The sequence below is a fragment of the Balaenoptera physalus genome (genome assembly GCF_965194825.1).
Source record: "Balaenoptera physalus genome assembly, chromosome: 6".
Taxonomy (NCBI): Eukaryota; Metazoa; Chordata; class Mammalia; order Artiodactyla; family Balaenopteridae; genus Balaenoptera; species Balaenoptera physalus.
In genome coordinates this window covers 87,812,393-87,838,878 of record NC_138885.1, presented here as the reverse complement: position 1 = coordinate 87,838,878, position 26,486 = coordinate 87,812,393, and the positions used below count along the sequence as shown (strand labels likewise).

General features: G+C 38.5%; 1 protein-coding gene across 2 annotated transcripts in view; it reads left to right on the top strand.

Annotated features, from left to right (window-relative positions):
- The window catches only part of GTF3C3 (general transcription factor IIIC subunit 3), a 30,594-nt gene extending 26,824 nt beyond the window's left edge, over window positions 1-3,770 (top strand). For both annotated transcript variants that reach the window (XM_082467028.1, XM_082467027.1), the window contains exons 17-18: window positions 769-921; window positions 2,345-3,770. In XM_082467028.1, the coding sequence (XP_082323154.1) occupies window positions 769-921; window positions 2,345-2,467 (276 nt within the window). In that variant the 3' untranslated portion in view covers window positions 2,468-3,770. The remainder of the gene's footprint in view (window positions 1-768; window positions 922-2,344) is intronic.
- The last annotated feature ends 22,716 nt before the right edge of the window (window positions 3,771-26,486 follow it).

The following is a 26,486-nucleotide window of genomic DNA, read 5'->3' as shown; positions in this document are numbered from 1 at the left end:
TGATTTACTCTTAAGTCAGATAATATATTTATTTAATTACTTACATCAGATACTTGCACCTTGCAACTTGAAGCTTTCTGTGCGTGATAAAAGTTGAAGCTGCATTAAAGGGGAAAGTGAATACAAGAAGAAGTGAAGAAGCAAGTTGCTTTTTGGACACTGTGACACACAGGGAGCCTGCATCATTTCAGTTAGGCTCTGAAATAATCAGTTTCTCCATAAAACTATTGAGTCAGAAGTTTTCAGAGGGAAAAAAATCCAAGTTTTTTAAGGTTAAGAGGTTATTAAGGTTCTGAGAGGTATATAAAAGGTACCATTTACCCAGAAAGGTTAGATATGCTCAAGTGAGTTTGCTCATGAGGATGAAACTTTCTGAATTGTCATTATAAGGGCTTGGATTTTATATTTTGGTCAAGCTTTTAGACATGTATCTCAAACCTAAAATTTTACTGGCCTCTAATGCCACAAAAGCCAACTTGAAACCATAAAAATATATATTCTGTGTGCTTATAGATTACAGATCTTTAACAGCTAGTTGTAACATTTGGCTTTGTTTTCTATGAATTCTTTTGTCTTTAGTTTAAAAAAATCTCTCTTTTACACCTTCAGAAGAGATATTGACCGTGTTGTGATATAACACTACACCACAGGCATATATTCTTTTAGGGTGGCACTGTCTTTTTGAAAAAAAATATTTGTATTCCTGCACCTGGCACATACTGTCAAATGAGTGAACTATTGAATTATTTATCTTTTTCTTTTTGGTAGGGCTTTTCCTTTCTAAATCGATACCTCAGTCTACGTGGGCCTTGCCAGGAATCATTCTACAATTTGGGCCGTGGCCTTCACCAACTGGGGCTGATTCACCTTGCAATCCACTATTATCAGAAGGCCCTGGAGCTCCCTCCATTCGTGGTAGAGGTATTGTATGATTTACTCTAAAAACTGAGGAGTCACCTCATTTCATCTATAGATAAGTGCAGTTAGCTCAGTGTAGTGATCCAGACAGTGAAATTAATTGTAGCTTATATATTAAAATATATTTTCCCCTTATTGAATGCACTTATTTAATTATGTTCAGCAACAAGTAATTCTTTGACATCCTGGCCTTAATGACCTGATCAGCAACTATGTGGCCATATATGACTTCTGGTTATGACCATTTCAGTTATCCTAAGATAGCCCCTGTGGTTAACAGGTGTGAGCTGGTAGGCAGGAAGCCTGAATATTGAGTAGTATAGCCATTATTCATTTCCAAGTTCAAAAGTGTAACTAACATACTTCTTTATAAAAATGAAAGACCAATATAAATGCAGTTTTGTTTAAGATAATGTAATATAGGGTGAAGTGTTGCCAATACTATGATAGTCTGTGTTTAAAGCCTGATTTTTAATTTCTGAAGGAAAGTATGTTTTCACTGTTAATTTTTTTAAGTTGCACTCATAATCCCCACATTCCCTCACAACTGTTTTCTATTACCCTTGTTCAACATTAGCCATTAAGCAAATGAATACATATTCTTATAGTTATGCTGATGAAATACATATACTTTTGTGTTCTTTATTTCATAAGTACTTTATGTATTGCTCCTTAAGCTTTATAGGTATCATTTTTCATTGTTGCAGATGTTTTTTCAGGTGACTATAAAATTTTGCATGGGGAAGATTAGGAACATAGATCTAATCTATTCCATTGAGTTCATTGTTTTGTTATTTAAGTAGAAAAAAAGGTAATAACACTCATAAGGTAATCATTATAATCAATTTGGTTATAATCATATAATCAATCATATAATCAATGTGCCCTCCTAGACCTATTCTTTATATGCCTTTCTGTTATATAGTACAGGTAGTTTTTTCCCATCTGGTCATTTGTGTTATGATTTTATTTTTGCATGCAGAAGTTTTACATTTTTTATGAAGTCATATCAATCTTTCTCTTTATAGTTTCTACTTTTGCTGTTATACTTAGAAGGGCCTTTCCTACCCAAGATTATATTGTTGTATTTTTCAACTGTATTTTTCTTTTATGGTTTCACTTTTTTACTCTTAAATCCTAATTCATCTACAGTTCATTCGGCCATGTCTTGCGGATGAGACTTTTTTCTTTAACTTATTGGTTACACATTGAAAAATATTTGATGATTCAGTTACTGTAACAATTAACTGAATCAGCATTACCTGATAAAAATTTAAATCCAAGGTATATGTCTAGTTTTATAAATTTTTTTTAGTATTATGAATTTTAATAGTTTTTTGAACGCTTACAAAACTATTTATTTGCCATAAAATTGTCCTGGTTGTCAGTTTGAAATATAACTCATTCATATATTTTTTCCCCCTAGGGTATGGAAGTTGACCAGTTAGACTTACGAAGAGATATTGCCTACAATTTGTCTCTCATATATCAGAACAGCGGGAATATTGGAATGGCTCAGAAGCTTTTATATACTTATTGTTCTATATAAAGCCCCTAAGCTGGGAAAGCAGCTTGGGCAGCTGCTGTGCATGGACCAGTATTTTCTGTCTCAGGGCTTATTAACCCAAAAATGGACATGATAATTTCAGAATTATCTGTGTATTTCATTTTTAATATATGATAATGATCTTTTGGTAGATATGCAAAATTATCATTCCTGCAAGAATTTTATATTGGTCTGTCATTTTCCCTTACCATTTTTTGGTAAGTTGTCCCCCAAACTGAAATGGACAGTATTAGCCATTGAACCAGCATGGAGTTGAATGCACTGTTTTTTTTCACACCATTTATTCATTTGTGTATTTAATACTGTATATTAAACACCTACTATGTACCAGGCACTGTGATAGGTGTTTGGAATACAGTAGTAAGAGAGATATTACCTCTCAATACAGTTCTTTAAATACAGACCTTGAGCATATATTTATTTGAAAGAAATGTTTGCTACATTTCTACATATATCATTGTTGTCAGTCATCCATTTCTTAGTGCCCTGTTACTATTGCCATTAGTTTTTCAAATACATAGAAAAGGAGGTTGCTTAGCAGAGGAAAGACAGATTGGGACTCTCATGTCAGCACAATTATATAATTCACTTAGTTCCTTGAAAACTTATTTTAAATGGTTATGTGGTAAGAAGACAAGTAATGGAGTTAATCTTTTACTTTTCACCTGCATGTATGTTAGCCATAAAGACTGAGGGCTGGGAGGCTGGGCTTAATTCATAGCAAACTGCTCTGAGGCAAATAAAAAAATGCATTATCAATGTTTGGCTTTCTGACCAAAAAAAAAATTAAAAAAAGGTGACTAGGTTCAATAGCCATGACCTGGTTTCCATTTCAAGATCACTAGGAATGTAATAGGAAGACTGGGGAATTGTATGTATGGAAAAAGGTTTTACTGATGAAGTAGAAACAGATAAAAACCTTTTACTTATCTCAAATATTACATATTCTTGGATCTAAGATAACAGTACTTGTTAGATATACTTGGTTTAATAAGAGCTTTTTAGAGTTTCTTTTTAGGGGGAAACAAATACTGTAATAAATGTACATGTGGATTATAAGACCCAGTCCAATTGTGGGAGGAAGACAAGTATGAGATTTAGGATGAAAGAAGTACAGTGGGGGGCTTTTTAGGAATTCTTACCACTGTTTACACTGTATACATAACTTTGTAGTTGAGAAGCAGAATTTGTATGTTATAAGTAAATGTATGGTGCAGTCTGTATGTGTGTATGTGTATGTATGTGTATATATAGAATTTAAATAAACTTTATTTTTGTAATTAAAGTTAATTGTTTCATATGCTTATATATATATTTTATTTCATGCCATTTGCAGGTAATGATAAAGCCGACTGTGATAGAGTGATCAGGTAGATTTGTGTCTTGGAATTCTGTGGAGTTGAGTACTCTGTGTTCAGAATTTCTCTCTTGAATTAAACTCACTGTGCTGTAACTCCAGTATCTGCTGAATAGCCTTGGAGGACACAATAAATCTCTCTAGCAGTCTTCTAAGAAAAAAAAAGCTGATAAATGCATGAGTTTGTTTATCATTTAAAATCATAACTACCATTTGCTGAGTGTTTTTACTATGCTACTGTGTTGTAAGTACAGTGCAGGATATTTTAGATACATTAACTCTGATTCTGTCGGAGAGTCACCTGCAAGGTAGGTGTTATTGTTGTTATTATCATCCCCATCTTATTTATGAGAGATTAAATAGCATGTTCAGGTTCACTAGCAAGCTACTCCTTCCTCAGAGATGTTCCTTTGGAGGAACATACTTGCTACAGTTCAGAGTAACAACATAAAAATTGAGCAAAAATATACTTTAGAAAGAAGAAGGAGATGAGCAGTTATTTTTTCTATCCTCCAGGCCTTCTGCCTAGTTTTTTTTAATTAAAGTTTTTATTTTATTTTTTCTATTTTTTTAATTTAATTTTTATTTTATAGTTGATCTACAATGTTGTGTTTTAGGTGTACAGCAAAGTGATTCAGTTATACATATATCCATTCTTTTTCAGATTCTTTTCTCATATACGTTATTACAGAATATTGAGTATAGTTCCCTGTGCTATACAGTAGGTCCTTGTTGATTATCTATCTTACATATAGTAGTGTGTATATGTTAATCCCAACTTCCTCATTTATCCCTCCTCTCCACACGTCCCCATTAGTAACCATAAGTTAGTTTTCAGAGTCTGGGGGTCTGTGTTTGTTTTGTAAATAAGTTCATTCGTATCAGTTTTTTAGATTCCACATATAAGTGATATCATACGATATTTGTCTTTCTCTGTCTGATTTACTTCACTTAGTATGATAATCTCTAGGTCCATCCATGTTGCTGCAAATGACATTATTTCATTCTTCTTTATGGCTGAGTAGTATTCCGTTGTATATATGTACCACATCTTTATCCATTCCTGTCAGTGGACATTTAGGTTGCTTCCGTGTCTTGGCTGTTGTAAATAGTGCTGCAGTGAACATTCGGATACCCATATCTTTTTCAAACTATGGTTTTCTCCAGATATATGCCCAGGAGTGGGATTGCTGGGTCATATGGTATTTCTGTTTTTAGTTTTTTAACGTACTTCCATACTGTTCTCCATAGTGGTTGTACCAGTTTACATTCCCACCCACAGTGCAGGAGGGTTCTCTTTTTCCCACACCCTCTCCAGCATTTATTGTTTGTACACTTTCTGATCATGGTCATTCTAACCAGTGTGAGGTGATACCTCATTGTAGTTTTTTTTTTAATTTATTTATTTATTTTATTTATGGCTGTGTTGGGTCTTCGTTTCTCTGCGAGGGCTTTCTCTAGCTGTGGCAAGTGGGGGCCACTCTTCATCGCGGTGCGCGGGCCTCTCACTATCGTGGCCTCTCTTGTTGCGTAGCACAGGCTCCAGACGCGCAGGCTCAGTAATTGTGGCTCACAGGCCCAGTTGCTCTGCGGCATGTGGGATCTTCCCAGACCAGGGCTCGAACCCGTGTCCCCTGCATTGGCAGGCAGATTCTCAACCACTGCGCCACCAGGGAAGCCCCTCATTGTAGTTTTGATTTGCAGTTCTCTAATAATAAGTGATGTTGAGCATCTTTTCATGTGCTTTTTGGCCATCTGTATGTCTTCTTTGGAGAAATGTCTATTTAGATCTTCTGCCCATTTTTTTGATTGGGTTGTTTGATATTGAGCTGCATGAGCTGTTTGTATATTTTGGAGATTAATCCCTTGTTGGTTGCATCATCTGCAAATATTTTTTTTCATAATTGGGTTGTCTCTTCATTTTGTTTATGGTTTCCTTTGCTATGCAAAAGCTTTTAAGTTTAATTAGGTCCAATTTGTTTATTTTTGTTAATTTTTTTCATTACTGTAGGAGGTGGATCCAAAATGATATTGCTATGATTTATGTCAGAGTGTCCTGCCTTTCACATAAATATGTCAAATTTGAAAATATGATTTATGTTTTCCTCTAAGAGCTTTATAGTATCCAGTCTTTTTTTTAAATTTATTTATTTATTGGCTGTGCCACACAGCTTGTGGGATCTTACTTCCCTGACCAAGGATCGAACCCGGGCCCTCAGTAGTGAGAGTGCACAGTCCTAACCACTGAACTGCCAGGGAATTCCCTGTATTATCCAGTCTTACATTTAGGTCTTTAATTCATTTTGAGTTTATTGGAGAACTCTAGAAAGAAATAAAGATGCCTAGCCTAGAATATAGAAGACTCAAAAGGAAACACGATAGTTATTTTCAAATAGTAAATGGCAGACATGTGGGAGGGTGGTTACTCTTTTTTCTGGGTGACCCAGAATAAATGGTATTTCTCTTTTTTCTGAATCTAGCTCATAAGACATATCTACCTAAAATTGTCCCTCATTTTCACCTGTACAATCACTGGCAAATGGCATCTGCCTAGGAGTAACATCTTTTTTGGATGACTGTTAGCTCACACTTCCTCCCTCTATGGAAATGGCCCTCAATTAGTACTAAGTCCTCCTGGCCACTGCTAATTGAACTTGACTCAAGTTGGGCCAATCATATTCTCCCTTCCTGATATTTTGAAGCTCAGCCTTGAGAGATGATGGTGAAGTTCAGTGTCCTTGGAACTAAATTACACCAACGCAGTGCCTTAAGGGAAAGTCTGGCAGAGTCCTGTTGCTGAGGCACCTGGAGTGCTTCTTCCTTCACAAGTGAATTCTTCATTTGAATCTCTAAGATAACTCTGTATCCTTCCAAGAGATTCTCTTTCTTACATAAGCTAGCATGCCAATTGCATTCTCTAGGAAGCAGGTGTTGAAAACGAAAGGTGTATTGATGAGTAACACTTGTGAGGAAAACAGGCCCAGGCCCGGGCAGGGGGAGCCATCAGACTTTGATGCAGACGACACAATCTGAGCCAGCTCAATGGGGAGCTCTGGAGCACAGATTGCCCATTGGAAGAGTTCCTTAATGGTGGACACGGCTAGGCCCTTGCGTTCCAGCTTTGCTCAGTCATTGCCTAGAATTCAGCAGAGACGAGCATGATCTGGGTTATTTATCTCCACCTTGCTCAGTCATTGGCTGGGGGTCCCGGTGAGAAGAGCATGCCTTGGCTCCGAAGCTGAGGCATAGCTTGAAGTTACTAAGAGCTGAAAACAGTTAACTAACTGGTCTACACAGACACCCCAGAGGTTTCAAGATCAAAAAACAAAAAATCCAAAGACAAGAGCAAACCAAACAAAAAACACAGTATAAACTCAAGACCACAGAGAATAAAAGACAGGCAGATGAAATAATTTTGGAAAGTAAAAAGCAAATAGGCAATTGGCAACTGAATATGCCAGAGGAAAATGAAAGCCAAGTGCCCACGGGAGGTGGTGGAGAGGCAGTCGGATGCCAGTTGATTCAAGCCCTGAGAGGCTCACGCATTAGAGATGGCAGCAACCTCCAAAGGCAGGTGAGGTGGGGCTAAAAGCAGGTGGAGCAGTTGAAAGTCTGTTAAGCCGTTAGATCTTCTCAGTTGCCCTGTTCACCTCGAGTAGGTTACCACTTCGCCCCCGCCCTGCAGAACACCAGTGGTTTACTTTCTGGAGCTGCTGAATCAGGATCTCTGGATTCAGGAATACCAGGCATAGCTGAAGACAGACTGTTACACCGAAAGCAGAGGATTAAGTAAAAGTCTACACACGGAACAGTGATCTCAGCATCCTTCTCCTATTAAACTCCCAGAAAACTGGCAGCCAAGTTAATATCCTCCAAGCAGGGGATTAGAGGATTCCTTGCAGAGGAAACCCTGGCCCAAGATAAAAGACCTGTAGATACTGACAGCTGGGGGGTCCCAGTGAAACCTGCCAGTGGACAAACCCCTCCCACTTTCACTGTACCCCAGTCAGCTTGGAGGTACCTTGATATTCGTCTGAAGAGGCAGCTAATGATCATTAGACGTTTGAAGAAAGCCTCTGAAATGACAGAGATTCATATAAGCGAATGGGTAGGGGATGGGGGGAAACTCAAAGGAACAGAACTAGTGCAGGAAGTAGAAAACTAAAGAAAATGTAATTAATATTCCCAGATGAGAAGATATTGTATACATGAAGAGAAAATGCTATAAAAAGGAATATTCAAAGAATAAAAGATTTATCAAATTAAAAATGTAACTGCCAGAATTAATTCCATGAAAGGGCTGGGGAAAATAGAATTTAAAAAAGACAAAAAGGAAAATTGAAGAGATGAGAAAATTTCAGATGAGAAAATGAAAGGTTACAAAACAGTCTAATACAAGTTCTTTGTGGCAGTTACCGTATCTTATAAATTCATTTATATTTCAAGGTATGTGATTGCTTGATTATAAATAATTCCAGTAGGAGGAACAATGATTTTTTTATATGCAGTAGATGGCCGTATATTTTATAAATTCAGAATTGTACTTCATCATTTCATTGTCTTAATGCAGTTATGCCAGCTTTTAACATTTTTCCCCAAAATAAGCTTAATTATTTTTACTTGAAGAGAAAAAATTGCAAAAACACTCTCCACATTTGGGCAATCATATCCCAAAAGCTCTGTCCCTTTGCACTGCTCTCCATCAGCATGGAGAGGACAGCTGGAGCCCTAACATGTGTTTCTTGCTGCCCATTTTTTTGGCCTTGAGCAAAAGAATGTCTAGGAACTATCAAGGTACCCACACCATGCACGAAAATTCGGAAATCTACCCTGTTTTTGGACTCAGGATAAGCAAACTAGGATCAGAGTGACCATTAGCAAGACCACTTGGCATTTTAGGAAAGACACTCAGGTGTTTGTATTCAGAAAAGGGAGTTCAAGCAAGCGAAAAGAGGAAAGAGAAAGCTGATAAACACAGCTCTGACTCAGGGGCCCGCAGCTGTGTCAAGAGGGGCGGAGGAAGTCACTGCTGGGATAGCCAGTTCTAAGGATGTCAGTTGTTGCCTCTTTCTAGAGCTAGGTAGTGGTGTAGACTAATTTCAGTTTCTAGTTTCAGAGGGGGTTGAGTGCAGCAAAACAAGTGTTTCTTATCTAAGCCCGCCTGCGTACCTACGGACAGTTGAAAGAGGTATTTTTCTAACAAACACTTTGCAGAATTAGTTCTGCCTTGTTAGGAGATGCTTGGTAAATTTGTGCGTGGGTGAGGCGCGTCTTCCCCATTTCAGGTGTTTCTCTTCCGTGATTAAAGGAGGAGAAAGGTAGGGACGCTGACCGCTAGAGGGAGCGTGGTATTTACAGACCTTCCCAACCGCGAGAATCTTCCAGTCGGAGCCGCGCTGATCACCTCGTCAGGCCTTGCGGAGGCCAGAGAATCCTGGAGCCGCCTGCGTGCCCTACAGATACTGCCAGTTATCGTGTGCCACGACGTGGAAAAGGTTGGAAAGCACGACTTTCGTGCCATTTTTGAGGCGCAGATTAAAACCAGCTTTGGATGAGTAAAGAACAATTCACATTGATTTTTATTGCCGGGAGATTATCGAAAGGTAAAAATATCCTGACAGTTTCAGAAGTGTTAAATGACAGGACGGGGTTTTTCCCCTCTCCTTAATCTCGTCCCAGCCCTACTCTTTTTCTAGAGGGTCTCTGGTAAGACCAAGGTTGAAATCTATCGTCTCATGTTTATAAACCTTTTGGATTTTTTTTCTTCTCTGAATTGCTAAATTTTCTTCTCTGAATTTTTTCTTCTCTGAATTGTCATATCCTTTGCCCATTTAAAAAATTGGGTTCTATTTTTCTTATTTAATTGTAGGTATTCTTTAATCTGGAATTAAATCTTTGTCTTTCACTTGTTTTTTTTCACTTTATGGTGTCTTTTTTTAAAATTGAAGTTAGTTTTAAGTTTTTGGCATAATCAAATTTATTATTATTTTTTCCTTTTATGGCCAACATGAAGCTTCAGAAGAAAGTTGGACTGTGTTTAGGAAAGTCAGGAAGATTCTGGAACATCAGGTGGAGTTCTTAGGAAGATCCCAGTAGAAGGCAGACTAACCCCACCTCCATCTGGACCTACAGGAAGTAGGGAACAAATTGTAGGACCATTGAAATAGCCTGGGTGGAAAGCTGGTGGGTTCTGGAAGCAGAAAGTGGGTGCTGGGGGAGGGAGAGGCATCTATAGAAACATGGCTAGACTTCTCAGAAACTAAGAGGCAGAGGTGGATTTTGGAGGATTTACTAGGCCCTCCTGGAGATGTAAGAATTAAAAATACGGAGAGGGTACATGGCCCAGGTGCTTGCCTGCTACAGGGCTTTATAGCAAGCTTTGGCTTTGACTTATACAAATGATTCTAGTCTCATCACAAGCCAGAGGTCTTCTCTAGGAGGAGTCAAGAACTTACATATGTTTTTAAAGGCAGTGGAGATGGGGAGGCCTACTGGCTTCTGTGGGCCAACTTCAGGCATCTCAGGAAGCAAAAGAAACTCCCGAGATTCTTCTAATTGTTAATTCTGAAGGAAGGAGGGAAAGCGGGGACTATAGGGAATCAGAGAAAACAATACAGGGCAACTCCCATCAGCTAGCAGAATACCTTGGAGCAGGTGAGGCAGAATTGGCCTTGTAGGTGTGAGAAGAGATGTTAATACTTCATTAAAGGCAGTAGGAATCAGAAACCTATAAGCCTCACCTGTCCAGAAGAGACCTTCCATTTGAGGTCATGGGGTTTTCTTTGGCGGGAATCCTTTATGACTGACTGGTGGCAGAGTCTACCTACCCAAAGGCGCCCTCCCTTGGTAACTGGAAAAGGTGCAGAAGTGCTGAGAGGCTGCCAGGAATGGACTGGGGGTCCAGACTGACCCAGCATTACCTCAATCTCTACTTGGCTCCAGGCCGTAAAGCAACTCCTGGCCGTCTTCTAGATGGGGTGGGGGGTGGTGAAAAGCTGTCACAAGGGGAGCCATGCCAAGAGTTGTTGGTCCCAAATAACTGCCTTTTACTAGTCATTCTATGAGCTAATACTTATAAGGTCTCTGTGGCTTGAAAATAGAAAGTCACTAATACTTGGGATACCCTGTGATGCGCTTGTTAATTTCCAAGCACTTTGCAGACGTAAGAGAAGTTGTAAGCATGCTGCATTGTCGTGCCAGGGATCCCTGGGCTCACAGCAACAGGGGAGCTGATTATAACCAGCTCCTAGAACCCGCTGTTGTTAGCAATAGGCTAAGGAAGGTATCATACGCATGCTTATGTCCCCTTTGTATGGTACAGCCCTTCAGTGTTCCCCAGAATTCCTGGGAGCGGTGAGGTCAGGGTATTAAGAGCAGGATAGTGCTTTGTGCTCCCCCAGCACCCAACCTAGAAATGGAAAGAAGGTTAATATGGAAGTTGAAGGCTAGGAACAGGCATGTCATCTCACTACACCTGGGAATTATAGAAGCGTAGACATTTAATGAGTGCTGGAAAGAGTTTGGGCAGAGATCCATGGTTTAAGGTAGTGCTGTCCAATAGAACTTCCTGTGATGTAAATGTTCCACGTCTGTGCAGTCCAATTCAGTGGGCACTAGACACTATTGAGCTGTTGAAATGGGGCTAGTGCGACTAAGGAGCTGAATTTTAAATTATACTTAATTTTAATTTATTTAAATTTAAGTTAAATTAAAATTGTAATAGCTTTGGCTGCCATATTGGACTGTACAGATTTGAGGGACCATATTAAGACATTCTTAATTAATGCTGTTATTTGAATTTTAAAGTTCTTAGGCATTTTAAATAGTCTCCCAGAGGTAGAGGCTGTGTATGAATTACAGGTACTTAACAAGCAAACTTAGATTGATCAGTTCAATGTGCCCTGAGTTCAGGATGCCCTCAACTGCCAAACAGAACTAGCATGTCAGGAATAGGGGTTCCCAGATGCTCACGGTGGAGAAGAAAGAGAAGACAGCTCACATTTGCCAGTACAGGGTGTCACTGGAGAGTGGTTGGGATATGAAGTAGTTGGTGGTGCTACTGTGGGTAACGATTCAATGATGTTGAAAGGGCTTTGGAAGAGCATGAGAAACAGGTCCCTGAACTAGTGGCTCTCCTGCAGGAAGTAAGGAGGGAAGAAATCTGTCACTTGAAAAGCATCATTTCTCTTGCATTTCAGAGAAGTATGTGAAACACATCATTTTTAATAAGCATCGGATTCAAATAGATTTCTTCCCTGGTCCATCAGCTGCTGAGAACTAAGGCTATGTTTTGAGATTAATGGGTATGATAGGTGGTTTGTTGGAGACAGTCCTGAAATCACCAACCATTCACCAATTTGACTCGAGTAACTTGGCAGCAGGAGGACCTCTTCTGGGTCTGGAAAGAGGGCAGAGCACCTGGCTGTGGATGAGGAGCAACCCCAGTGCTACTGGAGGCTTTGCAAACCCCCCAAAGTCTTGCTTATCACACACCTTTTTATTTCAGGAGGATTTGGGGGAAAGAAACCTGTCGCATTTGCCATTGTTGCTCATCTGACAGTGAGGAGGCCTTGTGTATCCTCTGTGAGGTTCAGACTAAAGTGGTCTCTCCCAGCTGTAAGCCAGGACCCGTGTGGGTGCCAACTGACTGCCCGGAGGTGGGGGCCTCATCGCCACACCAGGTGGGCCACAGGTGCAAGACACAGGTAGACGAGGAGGAGAAAACTCAGTGGGTATGTTGTTGGCTTGTTAATTTTGTTTATAAAATAAAGGACTCTTTTTTCTAGTTTTTTTTTTAATTTATTTTATTTTTGGTTGCATTGGGTCTTCGTTGTTGCACGTGGGCTTTCTCTAGTTGCGGCGAGAGGGGGCTACTCTTCGTTGCGGTGCGCGGGCTTCTCATTGCTGTGGCTTCTCTTGTTGCAGAGCACGGGCTCTAGGCGCACAGGCTTCAGTAGTTGTGGCTCGCAGGCTCTAGAGTGCAGGCTCAGTAGTTGTGGCGCACGGGCTTAGTTGCTCCGTGGCATGTGGGATCTTCCCAGACCAGGGTTGGAACCCATGTCCCCTGCATTGGCAGGTGGATTCTTAACCACTGTGCCATCATGGAAGCCCTCTAGTCTTTTTTTTCCCCTATAGGTTTTCTGTTTGGGGTGTCATTCTTAGAAATGTCTTTCTCTCCACAAGATGACAAAACTTTCCACTCATATAATCTAGTACTTTTATGGTTTTGTCCCCACCTTTAAAAAATGTGGTTAAGTGTACATAACATAAAATTTACCATTTTAGCCATTTTTAAGTGTATAGTTCTGTGGCATTAAGTACATTGACATTTTTGTGCAACCATCACCACCATCATCTCCAGAATTTTTACATCTTTCTCAACTGAAATGCTGTACCCATTAAATGAGAGCTCTCTATTCTCTCTCCCCCAGCCCTTGGCAACTGTCTTTCTACTTTCTCTCTCTATGGACTTGAACTTGACTACTCATATAAGTGGAATCATATCGTTTTTGTCCTTTGTGACTGGCTTATATTACTTAGCATAATGTCTTCAAGGTTCATTCATGTTGTAGTATGTGTCAGAATTTCCTTTCTTTTGAAGGCTGAATAATATTCCATTCTATTATATACCAAATTTTATTTATCCCTTCATCCATTGATAGGCATTTGGGTTGTTTCTACCTTTTCCTATTGTGAATAATGCAATGAACATTGGTGTACAAATTTCTGTTCAAGGTCTTGCTTTCAATTCCTTTCAGTATATACCCAGATGTGGTGTTCTTCCCCTTTAAGTGTAAAATCCATCTGAATATAAAGGCTTGTACTGAGGTAGGATGAGGTGGAAACCCACCTTTATTTTACTAAAAGGCTGACTAACCAGTCTGTGTCTCGATTGACTTTACTGAATAATTTTTTACCACTGTTTTGAAATGCCACCTGCAATGTCCACTCTGCTTGACCAGCACAGTGACTCAATCCAGTGGGACACTCACAGTCACAAGACCAATAGGCCACACCTGGCATCAGCCTCATTTAGATCTATAGAAGGATACAGGACAGGAATTACAGCATGTCAGCAGAACGGCATCAGATGTGTCATCACCAGGGGTCCTTACAGAGTCCAGGAGCTAGACTTTTGGCCTCCAAGGAACAGCACAGGTATAAAGGAACAAAGCCACAAGAACCAAGACCACCATAGGAACCAATATTGTTTGTAAAAGCTCATGAACATCACTTCCAGGGCCCTGCATGGAAGTATGCACTCGCTCACACAGTGAACCTCATAGTGAAGCCCCAGGGCCCTGCTTCCCACCAGGTGTTATAAGCCTCCCAGTCTAGGGGCAATTTACTCATTAGGGGGTCATTTTTACTATAAGCAATGCTGCCTGGTAACACAGCTGACACCCTACCCTATTAGGTTTCCAGGCAAATAATGCTGGGAGAAGGTGAATCCAAGGTCTTTTCCTTTTGGAAAAGGAGAAAGGGTTTTGCTAACTCTTTATTCACACCATCTTAATTACATAGCAAATTCAAATGGTGACTATTTCTGGACTTTCTGTTTTGTTCCATTGAACTGTTTGTTTCTGAGCCAGTACCAAATTATTTTAATGATTATAACTTTACAACACATTTATTTTCTTTCTTTTTTTTGAGCTTAATTTTTATTTTATATTGGGGTATAGTTGATGTACAATGCTGTGTTAGTTTCAGGTGTGCAGCAAAGTGGTTCAGTTATACATATACATATATCCATTCTTTTTTAGATTCTTTTCCCATATAGGTTATTACAGAATACTGAGTAGCGTTCCCTGTGCTATACAGTAGGTCCTTGTTGATTATTTTATATATAGTAGTGTGTATATGTTAATCCCAACTTTCTAAATTATCCCTCCCCTCCACATGTCCCCTTTGGTAATCATAAGTTGGTTTTCAAAGTCTGTGAGTCTGTTTCTGTTTTGTAAATAAGTTCATTTGTATCATCTTTTTAGATTCCACATATAAGTGATATCATATGATATTTGTCTTTCTCTGTCTGACTCACTTCACTTAGTATAATAATCTCCAGGTCCATCCATGTTGCTGCAAATGGCATTATTTCATTCTTTTTTATGGCTGAGTAATATTCCATTGTTGTATATATGTACCACATCTTCTTTATCCATTCCTCTGTCGATGGACATTTAGGTTGCTTCCGTGTCTTGGGTCTTGTAAATAGTGCTGCAATGAACATTGGGGTACACGTATTTTTTCAAATTATGGTTTTCTCTGGATATCTGCCCAGGAGTGGGATTGCTGGATCATATGGTAGTTCTGTTTTTAGTTTTTTAAAGAACCTCCATATTGTTCTCCATAGTGGTTGTACCAGTTTACCTTCCCACTCACAGTGTAGGAAGGTTCCCTTTCTCCACACCCTCTCCAGCATTTATTGTTTGTAGACTTTTTGATGATGGCCATTCTGACCAATGTGAGCTGATACCTCATTGTAGTTTTGATTTGCATTTCTCTAATAATTAGTGATGTTAAGCATATTTTCATGTGCTTTTTGGCCATCTGTATGTCTTCTGTTTTATTCCACTGAACTGTTTGTCTATTTCTGAGCCAGTACCAAATTATTTTAATATTTATAACTTTATAACACATTTATTTTCTTTTTAAAAATGGCTTATTTAGTGAAAATATAATATACTTAGGGAAAAGGGCTCAGATCATAAGTGTAGGGGCCAGTGAATTATTTCAAAGTGAACACAACCGTGAAATCACCACCCAAATCAAGAAATAGAATGTGACCAGCTCCCCTACAGGCCACCTATACTCATTGCTGGTCAGAATGTGCGGTTTGAACTGTGTCAATCTAATTAAGCTGGAACTACATTTTCCAGAATTCCTTTCTCTGAGTGGTTCCATGTTAAGGTTGGCCTGGGGAGTTTGTGTGTGTGTGTGTGTGTGTGTGTATATATATATATATATATATATATATATATATATATATATATATATATATATATATAAAATTTATGTTTGTGCAGTTGACTGCTCCCCCTAACCCCACCCCACTGCATTAGAAAATCCATGTGCTGCTATCTCTGCCTCAAAGACAAAGGAATTGATAGATGCCTCACTCAAGGGCAGGAAGGTAAAACCGTTTGTATAGAATCAGGACTCAAATCCTAGTTTTTTTGATTCCACATATTGTGATCTCTAATTGAATGCAAACTTTTCCCCACACTTAGTTAAAGTTTTGTAAAATGAAATACAGGTGCTATATTTATTGAAAAAATGTGCATGCAAATGGACCTGTGCAGTTCAAACCCATATTGTTTAAGGATCACCTATGTGTATATATACACACACACATATATATGTATATATAATTTTATATAATATATTTTATAAACATATATTATATATTTATAGATAAAGTGAAATCTGTATTTTTATATATATTTGCTCTTGTTAAAAACTCTCAATTCCTATTTTCTTGAGTATTTTTATCTTCAATGGATGTTGATTTTTATTGTAGGCTTTTTCAGCACCTATGAAAATAATTATGATTTTTCCCATAGATTTTTAATATTTTTCCCTTTTGGTTTTTAATATGGTATATGATATTAACAGATATCCTAATATTGAACCAACCTTGCATTCCTGGAAACATCCCACTTGGTTATAGTATATTATTTTCTTGATATGGTGTTGAATTCTGTTTGCGGATTCTTTAGTATTTTTGCGTGAATACTCATGAGTGATATTGCTCTGTAGTTTTTTTTTTGTATCATCTTTATCAGGTTTAGGTATCAATGTTATACTTGCCTTAAAAAAGGTATTAGGAAGTTTTCCTTCATTTTAATGCTCTGGAATAATGATGAAGCATTTGGGTACCAGTCTTTGAAGGTTTGGTAGAATTCCACGTTTATGTTAGGTAATTTCTTAATAACTTTCTCTATTTCTTCTACAGAAATTAGTCTGTTTAAGCTTTCTATAATTAAGTGCATCAATTTTGGTCATCTGTATTTCCCTAGGAAATTATCCCTTTCATCTAAGTTTTCAAATTTATTTGCAGCAAGATGTGCAGAGTAGTCTCTCATGACTTAAAATTTCTTCTGTTTCAATGGTTATTTCCACCTTGTCATTTTTCAGTATTTATGCCTTTTCCCTTTTTAATGATCAAATTAACTAGTGGTTTTGTCTATTTTGTTTATTTTTTTAAAATAGGATTTAAATTTATTTACTAGATCTATTTTTTTAATTTTCTATCATCAATTTCTGCTTTTATCTTTATTATTCCCTTCTTTGTATTTTCTTTTGGTTTACTTTGTTCTTTCACTAGTTTCTATGAGCTTGAAACTTGATTTGTTGGTTTTCAGTTTTTCGTTTTTATTGATAAAAATGTTTAGTGCTATGAATTTTCTTCTGATCACTGCTAATATTTTGGTAAGGACTTTTGCATCTCTATTCATCAGGGATATTGGTTTGTAGTTTTCTTATGGTATCCTTGTCTAGTTTGGTATCGGGGTAATGCTGGACTCATGAGTTTTGGAAGTGTGCCTTCCTCTTGTATTTTTTGGGAGAGTTTGACAAGGATTGGTATTAATTATTCTTTGAATGTTTGGTAGAATTCACCAGTGAGGCCATCTGGTCCTGGACTTTATTTTGTTGGGAGGTTTTTGATTACTGATTCAATCTCCTTATTACTCTTCAGTATATTCAGATTTTCTATTTTTCATGATTCACTCTCAAGGGTTGTATATTTCTAAGAATTTATTTCTTCTAGGTTGTCAAATTTGTTGGTGTGTAATTCTTCATAGTAGTCTGTTATGATCTTTTGTATTTCTGTGATATCTCTTTTTTTCTTGGTGGGTCTAGCTTAAATTTGTCAGTTTTGTTTATCTTTTCAAAGAACCATCTCTTAGTTTCATTAATCTTTTATACTGTCTTTTTAGTCTCTATTTCATTCATTTCTGCTCTGTTCTTTATTTCTTTCCTTCTACTAACTTGGGCTTCATTTTTTTCTTTTCCTAATTCCTCGAGGTGTAGTGCTAGGTTGTTTATTTGTGATTTTTCTCATGTGTTGAGGTAGGTGTTTATTGCTATAAACTTCCTTCTTAGAACTGCTTTTGCTGTATTCCATAAATTTTGGTGTGTTTTATTCCCGTTTTCATTTGTCTTAGGTATTTTTTATTTCTCTTGTGATTCCTTCTTTGACCCACTGGTTGTTCCGTAACATGTTGTTTATCCTCCACATATATGTGAGTTTTCCAGTTTTCTTCTTGTAATTAATTTCTACTTTTATACCATTTTTGTTAGAAAAGATGCTTGATATGATTTCAGTCTTCTTAAATTTATTAAGACTTGTTTTGTGGCCTAATATATGATCTATCCTAGAGAGTATTCCAAGTGCACTTGAGAAGAATGTGTATTCTGCTGCTTTTGGATGGAATGTTTTGTGTGTATCTGTTAAATCTATTTGATCTAATGTGTCATTTAAGGTCTATGTTTCCTTACTGATTTTTCTGTCTGGATGATCTATCCATTGGTGTAAGTGAAGTATTGTAGTCCCCTACTATTATTGTATTACTGTCTATTTCTCCTTCTTTTTAGTCTGTTAATATTTGCTGTATATACTTAGGTGGCTGTTATGTTGGGAACATAAATATTTATACCTGGTATATCCTTTTGCTGGACTGACCCCTTTATCATTATATCCTTCTTTGTCTCTTATTACAGTCTTTGTTTTAAAGACTATAATATTTTGTCTGATATAAGTATAGGTAACTCAGCTTTCTTTTCATTTCTGCTGCATGGAATATCTTTTTTTATCCCTTAACTTTCAGTCTGTGTTCTTACAGATGGAGTGTCTTGTGAGCAGCATAGATGGGTCTTAGTTTTTGTGTTTTCTTTAATCCATTTAGCCACTCTTTGTCTTTTGATTGGAAAATTTAGTTCATTTACATTTAAAGTAATTATTGATAGATATGTATTTATTGCCATTTTGTTAATTGTTTTCTGGCTGTTTTGTACTTCTTCTCTTTTCCTTTCTTCTCTTGATCTCTTCCTTTGTGGATTGGTGACTTCCTTTAGTGGTATACTTAGATTCCTTTCTCATTATCTTTTGTGTATCTACCATAGGTTTTTGCTTTGTGGCTACCATGAAACTTATATATAACAACTTATAACAGTCAATAAGTTGATAACAAGTTTGAACATATTTTGAAGTTCTACCTTTTTATGCACCCCCAAAGTTTTATATTTTTGATGTCACATTTTATATCTTTTAATCTTATGTATCCATTAACTAATTATTATAGTTATTTTTACTACTTTTTTCTTTTGAGTTTTATAAGTGAATGATCCACTACATTTACCAGTGAGATTTATACTTTCATATGTTTTTCTGTTCCTAATTAGTGCCCTTCCTTTTCAGCTTAAAGAAATCCCTTTAACATTTCTTTTAAGGCTGGCTTCATGGTAGTGGATTCCTTTAGTTTTTGCTTGCTTGGAAAACTCTTCATCTCTCCTTCAATTCTGAATAATAATTTTTCCAGGTAGAGTATTCTTGGTTGGAACAGTTTTTTTCTTTTAGCACTTTAAATATATTGTGTCACTACCTTCTAGCCTGTGAAGTTTCTGCTGAAAAATCTGTTCAGAGTCTTATGGGAGGGTTCCCTTGTATGTGACAAACTGTTTTTCTCTTGCTGTTTTTAAGATTTTTTCATTGTCTTTCACTTTTGAAATTTTAATTGTAATGTGTTTCAGTGTGGATCTCTTTGGGTTCATCTTTTTTGGAACTCCCTAGGCTTTCTGGATCTGGATGTCTATTTCCTTCCCCATGTTAGGGAAGTTTTAAGCCATTATTTCTGCAAATAAGTTTCCTGCCCTTTTCTCTCTCTCTTCTCCTTCTGGGACCCCTTAATGTGAATGTTAATATGCTTGATGTCCCATAAGTCGCTTAAGCCATCTTAACTTTTTTTCATTCTTTTTCTTTTTGCTGCTCTGATTGGGTGAGTTCCACTGCCTGGCCTTTGAGTTGACTGATCCTTTCTTCTGCTTCATCTACTCTGCTGTTGAACCCTTTTAGTATATTTTTCAGTTCTGTTACTGTGTTCTTCAGTTCTATGACTTCTATTTGGTACTTTCTTATATTTTTCATCTCTTTATTAAAGTTCTCACTAGGTTCATCCATTGTTCTCCCCAGTTTGGTGAGCATTTTTATGACCATTATTGAACTCTTTATCAGCCAAATTATCTCTGTTTCATAGGTTTTATCTTCTTCCTTTATTTGGAACATATTCCTCAATTTCTTCATTTTACATGACACTTTGTTGGTTTCTATATAGTAGATGAAACAACTACCTCTCTCAGTCTTGAAGGAGTGAACTTGTGTAGGAGATGAACCTTATCATTCAGCCCTGCCCCAGCTCTTCGTTGTCTCTCAATCCTTTGTGACTGTCCACATGGCCTATTTTATTTTTAATAGTTCCCAGTAGTTGAGGGTGTGCCAAGATGTCAGTGTTCCAAAGAGGGGTATTTCAGTCAGCACCTTGATTCCGGCAGATTTAGAAGCCAGACCTTCAGGCAGCAGCTTTTAAAGCATGCAAATATATACAGTCCTGTGGAACTGCAAGCATAAATCCTGCTGGCCCCCAGAGCCAGGTGATCTGGAGGTGTCCCCTGGGCAACAGCTGCAAAAATCAAGGCTCCAGAGGAGTGTATAAGTTCCTTTTCTGGGAGTGAGGCAGAGGGAGAGAGTGTAGATGGTGTCCTCTTGCCCATATTTCTTGAGAGCACCTCCACATGCCTCTAAATGCATGCTATACCTGAATCCTGCCCCTTAGGCCAAAGCTCCAGGACAAGTAAATACCTCTTTCACAGAAAGACCAAGGGTGTGTTTCAGTCTTCTGTCTGTGCAGTGCCCTGTGGGTGGCAGTCTGCCAAGATTTCTCTCTTCTATTGTTACAGTCCTGTGGAACCCAGGAATGTGAGCCCCTGTGGCCACCAGAGCCAGGTGATCAAGGGATGTTTCCTGGGTAGCAACCACAGAAACCAGGGCACCAGAGGTAAAAACTGGGGCACTAGACATGTGTAAGAGCTCCTGCCCAAGCAATACTGGCATTCTGGAGTGCCAGTATGTGCTCTGGAGGGAGAGCATAAAGGTAGTGCCTGCCCTCTGCAGTCTCTAGAAAGGTTTACAGTCAGCCCTTGGTGTGTTTTGCCTTGCCCCTATGCTGCGTCAGTGATGATGCTAAACTTTTAGGCCTCTTTCGTAAGGACTGAGCTCCTGGCTCTTCTGAGCTCCTTGCCTCTTGCTGTGCCCTAAGTGTGGTAGCTGTTTAAGAATTCTTTCTCCTGGCTATAGTTCTGTGGGACCCATAAGTGTAAGCCACCAGAGCCAGAAAATGTAGAGGTTGTTCCCTTGTGGCAGCTGCAAAAATTGGGACACCAAACAAGGGTATAAACTCCTTTCTGGAATATACCACAAAGCTGGAGTGAAGCAGGGGGAGAGCACAAAGATTGTGCCCACCAGCCTCTCTTCCCCAAGATCACCTCCTAGAAGTGTGCCAGACCAGAAAAGCCTGCCGCTCAGGTCAGAGCTCCTGGGCAAGCAGATAGGCCTCTTTCTCAGAAACACTGTGAATATGTTTTAGTAGGCTATCTCTGCAGTGCCCTGGGGATAGTAGTCTGCCAAGAGCTGTCTCTGATTGTTACAGTCCTCTGGCACCCAGGAATGTCAGCCCCCAGGCCTCCAGAGCCAAGTGATCAAGGGGCATCCTATGGATGGCATCCACAAAAACCAGGCACCAGATGCATATAAAACCTCCCCTCTGGGAGATACTGACACTCTGGAGCACAGTAGAGAGAGAGAGAGCACAAATATGGAGCCCACCAAGAAGAGAAAAAAAGGTCTAGAGTGGGGAAAAAAGATGGCACCTCTAGGTTTAGCAAAATTAAAGTTTTAGTGAGGATGGCACTCCCTGGTTGGAGGGTAGAGATGACACCTGCCAAGGGGTGAGAAAAAAAGGCACCCACTGGCTTTAGCAATGCAGAGGGAGAGTGTGAAAATGGTGCCCACCATCCTCCATCCCAGGAGAGTATTGCAGCACATCCCACCCTTCTGGTGGATGCTTTAAGATTAGCAGTTGAATCTCTTTCTTGTAAAGTCGAAGTGCTTTTCAAATGGCTGCTTCTGTGCTGGGCCCCGTGGTGAGTGAGTTCATGCAAGCCCTTCAAGGGCCATTTCTCAGATTGCTGCAGCCCTTTGGGTCTCATGGACATGAGCCCTGTTGGATTTCAAAGCCAGATGTTTTGGAGGCTTGTCTCTCATGTGCAAATCTTAAAAGTTGGGGTGCCTTATTTTGGGTACAAACCCTTCACTCCTCAGGGAGCAGCTCTGGGTTTATAAGTTTCCTCCTGATTGTGGGTTGCCATGCCAGGGATGGGGTTTGTGGTGAAATTGGGTCTCAGCCTCTCCTACCGCTTTTGATGTGGCCTTTTGCTCATTTTCCCCATGGAAAGGAGATGCTCAGCTAGTTTTCAGAGGAAATTGTCCCATATGTAGCTGTAGATTCAGTGTGTCCGCAGGAGGAGGTGGGTCCAGAATCTTCTTACATCATCATCTTGAACTGCCTCCCTTGCTTGTACTTTTTAAAAAGCTGTTAGTCCAGTTTCCTTATTTAACCTTCGGCTATCTGGTTTATCAAGTTTTTGTTTATCCTTTAATGCCCTCTTGTGGCCTACATAGCAATAGTATTATTCTATTTTTGTATTTCCTTCTTCCTTTTGCCATTTTTGTAGTTGCATTTCTGCTTTGTCATAATATGTAATATTTGTACATCAGTTTTCCATTGTCATTCCGACCTTTGCTTCATATATTGCTTTATATATTTTTAAATGCTCACACCATCAGTCCTTTGCCTGAAATTTTCCCAGTTATCACTTGGTTGGATGAGGCTCATCCTTAATACAGAGGTTGTTCAAATAAGGCCCACAGGCCAAATATGGCCCATAGCCCATTTTTATATGGCTTATGAGCTAAGAATTTTTCTCCTTATTTTTAAAGGATTGTATAAAACACACACACACACAAACCAAAGACAAATGAGTGACAGAAACCATATATGACCCTCAAAGCCCATAATATTTACCATCAGGCACTTTACAGAAAAAATTTGCTGACCTCTGCTCTTGCAAATTCCTTAAGAAGGGCTGATGGGTACAGAATTCTCTAAGTTTTTATATGTTTCTAACCAATTTTCTTAGTCTTGATTTTTTTTTAAACATCTTTATTGAAGTATAATTGCTTTACAATGGTGTGTTAGTTTCTGCTTTATAACAAAGTGTATCAGTTATACATATACATATGTTCCCATATCTCTTCCCTCTTGCATCTCCCTCCCTATTCCACCCCTCTAGGTGGTCACAAAGCACTGAGCTGATCTCCCTGTGCTATGTGGCTACTTCCCACTAGCTATCTATTTTACATTTGGTAGTGTATATATGTCCATGACACTCTCTCACCCTGTCACATCTCGCCCCTCCCCCTCCCCATATCCTCAAGTCCATTCTCTAGTAGGTCTGTGTCTTTATTCCCGTCTTGCCCCTAGGTTCTTCATGACCTTTTTTTTATTTTTCCTTAGATTCCATATATATGTGTTAGCATACTGTATTTGTTTTTCTCTTTCTGACTTACTTCACTCTGTATGACAGACTCTAACTCCATCCACCTCATTACAAATACCTCCATTTCATTTCTTTTTATGGCTGAGTAATATTCCATTGTATATATGTGCCACATCTTCTTTATCCATTCATCCGATGATGGACACTTAGGTTGCTTCCATGTCCTGGCTATTGTAAATAGAACTGCAATGAACATTTTGGTACATGACTCTTTTTGAACTATGGTTTTCTCAGGGTATATGCCCAGTAGTGGGATTGCTGGGTTGTATGGTTGTTCTATTTTTAGTTTTTTAAGGAACCTCCATACTGTTCTCCATAGTGGCTGTATCAATTTACATTCCCACCAACAGTGCAAGAAGGTTCCCTTTTCTCCACACCCTCTCCAGTATTTATTGTTTCTAGATTTTTTGCTGATGGCCATTCTGACCGGTTTGAGATGATATCTCATTGTAGTTTTGATTTGCATTTCTCTAATGATTAATGATGTTGAGCATTCTTTCATGTGTCTGTTGGTCATCTGTATATCTTCTTTGGAGAAATGTCTATTTAGGTCTTCTGCCCATTTTTGGATTGGGTTGTTTGTTTTTTTGTTATTGAGCTGCATGAGCTGCTTGTAAATCTTGGAGATTAATCCTTTGTCAGTTGCTTCATTTGCAAATCTTTTCTCCCATTCTGAGGGTTGTCTTTTGGTCTTGTTTATGGTTTCCTTTGCTGTGCAAAAGCTTTTAAGTTTCATTAGGTTCCATTTGTTTATTTGTGTTTTTATTTCCATTTCTCTAGGAGCTGGGTCAAAAAGGATCTTGCTGTGATGTATGTCATAGAATGTTCTGCCTATGTTTTCCTCTAAGAGTTTGATAGTGTCTGGCCTTACACTTAGGTCTTTAATCCATTTTGAGTTTATTTTTGTGTATGGTGTCAGGAAGTGTTCTAATTTCATACTTTTACATGTACCTGTCCAATTTTCCCAGCACCACTTATTGAAGAGGCTGTCTTTTGTCCACTGTATATGCTTGCCTCCTTTATCAAAGATAAGGTGACCATATGTGCGTGGGTTTGTCTCTGGGCTTTCTATCCTGTTCCATTGATCTATATTTCTGTTTTTGTGCCAGTACCAAACTGTCTTGATTACTGTAGCTTTGTAATATAGTCTGAAGTCAGGGAGCCTGATTCCTCCAGCTCCATTTTTCTTTCTCAAGATTGCTTTGGCTATTCGGGGTCTTTTGTGTCTCCATACAAATTGTGAAATTTTTTGTTCTAGTTCTGTGAAAAATGCCAGTGGTAGTTTGATAGGGATTGCATTGAATCTGTAGATTGCTTTGGGTAGCAAAGTCATTTTCACAATGTTGATTCTTCCAATCCAAGAACATGGTATATCTCTCCTTCTATTTGTATCATCTTTAATTTCTTTCATCAGTGTCCTATAATTTTCTGCATACAGGTCTTTTATCCTTAGGTAGGTTTATTCCTAGATATTTTATTCTTTTTGTTGCAATGGTAAACGGGAGTGTTTTCTTAATTTCACTTTCAGATTTTTCATCATTAGTATATAGGAATGCAAGAGATTTCTGTGCATTAATTTTGTATCCTGCTACTTTACCAAATTCATTGATTAGCTCTAGTAGTTTTCTGGTGGCAGTTTTAGGATTCTCTATGTATAGTATCATGTCATCTGCAAACAGTGACAGCTTTACTTCTTCTTTTCTGATTTGGATTCCTTTTATTTCTTTTTCTTCTCTGATTGCTGTGGCTAACACTTCCAAAACTATGTTGAATAATAGTGGTGAGAGTGGGCAACCTTGTCTTGTTCCTGATCTTAGTGGACATGGTTTCAGTTTTTCACCATTGAGGACAATGTTGGCTGTGGGTTTGTCATATATGGCCTTTATTATGTTGAGGAAAGTTCCCTCTGTGCCTCCTTTCTGCAGGGCTTTTATCATAAATGGGTGTTGAATTTTGTCAAAAGCTTTCTCTGCATCTGTTGAGATGATCATATGGTTTTTCTCCTTCAATTTGTTAATATGATGCATCACGTTGATTGATTTACGTATATTGAAGAATCCTTGCATTCCTGGAATAAACCCCACTTGATCATGGTGTATAATCCTTTTAATGTGCTGTTGGATTCTGTTTGCTAGTATTTTGTTGAGGATTTTTGCATCTATGTTCATCAGTGATATTGGCCTGTAGTTTTCTTTCTTTGTGACATCTTTGTCTGGTTTTGGTATCAGGGTGATGGTGGCCTCGTAGAATGAGTTGGGGAGTGTTCCTCCCTCTGCAATATTTTGGAAGAGTTTGAGAAGGATAGGTGTTAGCTCTTCTCTAAATGTTTCATAGAATTCGCCTGTGAAGCCATCTGGTCCTGGGCTTTTGTTTTTTGGAAGATTTTAAATCACAGTTTCAATTTCAGTGTTTGTGATTAGTCTGTTCATATTTTCTATTTCTTCCTGGTTCAGTCTCGGCAGGTTGTGCATTTCTAAGAATTTGTCCATTTCTTCCAGGTGGTCCATTTTATTGGCATAGAGTTGCTTGTAGTAATCTCTCATGATCGTTTTGTATTTCTGCAGTGTCAGTTGTTACTTCCCCTTTTTCATTTCTAATTCTGTTGATTTGAGTCTTCTCCCTTTTTTTCTTGATGAGTCTGGCTAATGGTTTATCAGTTTTGTTTATCTTCTCAAAGAACCAGCTTTTAGTTTTATTGATTTTTGCTATTGTTTCCTTCATTTCTTTTTCATTTATTTCTGATTTGATTTTTTTTTTAATTTTATTTATTTATTTATGGCTGTGTTGTGTCTTCGTTTCTGTGCGAGGGCTTTCTCTAGTTGTGGCAAGCGGGGGCCCCTCTTCATCGCGGTGCGCGGGCCTCTCACTGTCGCGGCCTCTCTTGTTGCAGAGCACAGGCTCCAGACGCGCAGGCTCAGTAGTTGTGGCTCACGGGCCTAGTTGCTCCGTGGCATGTGGGATCTTCCCAGA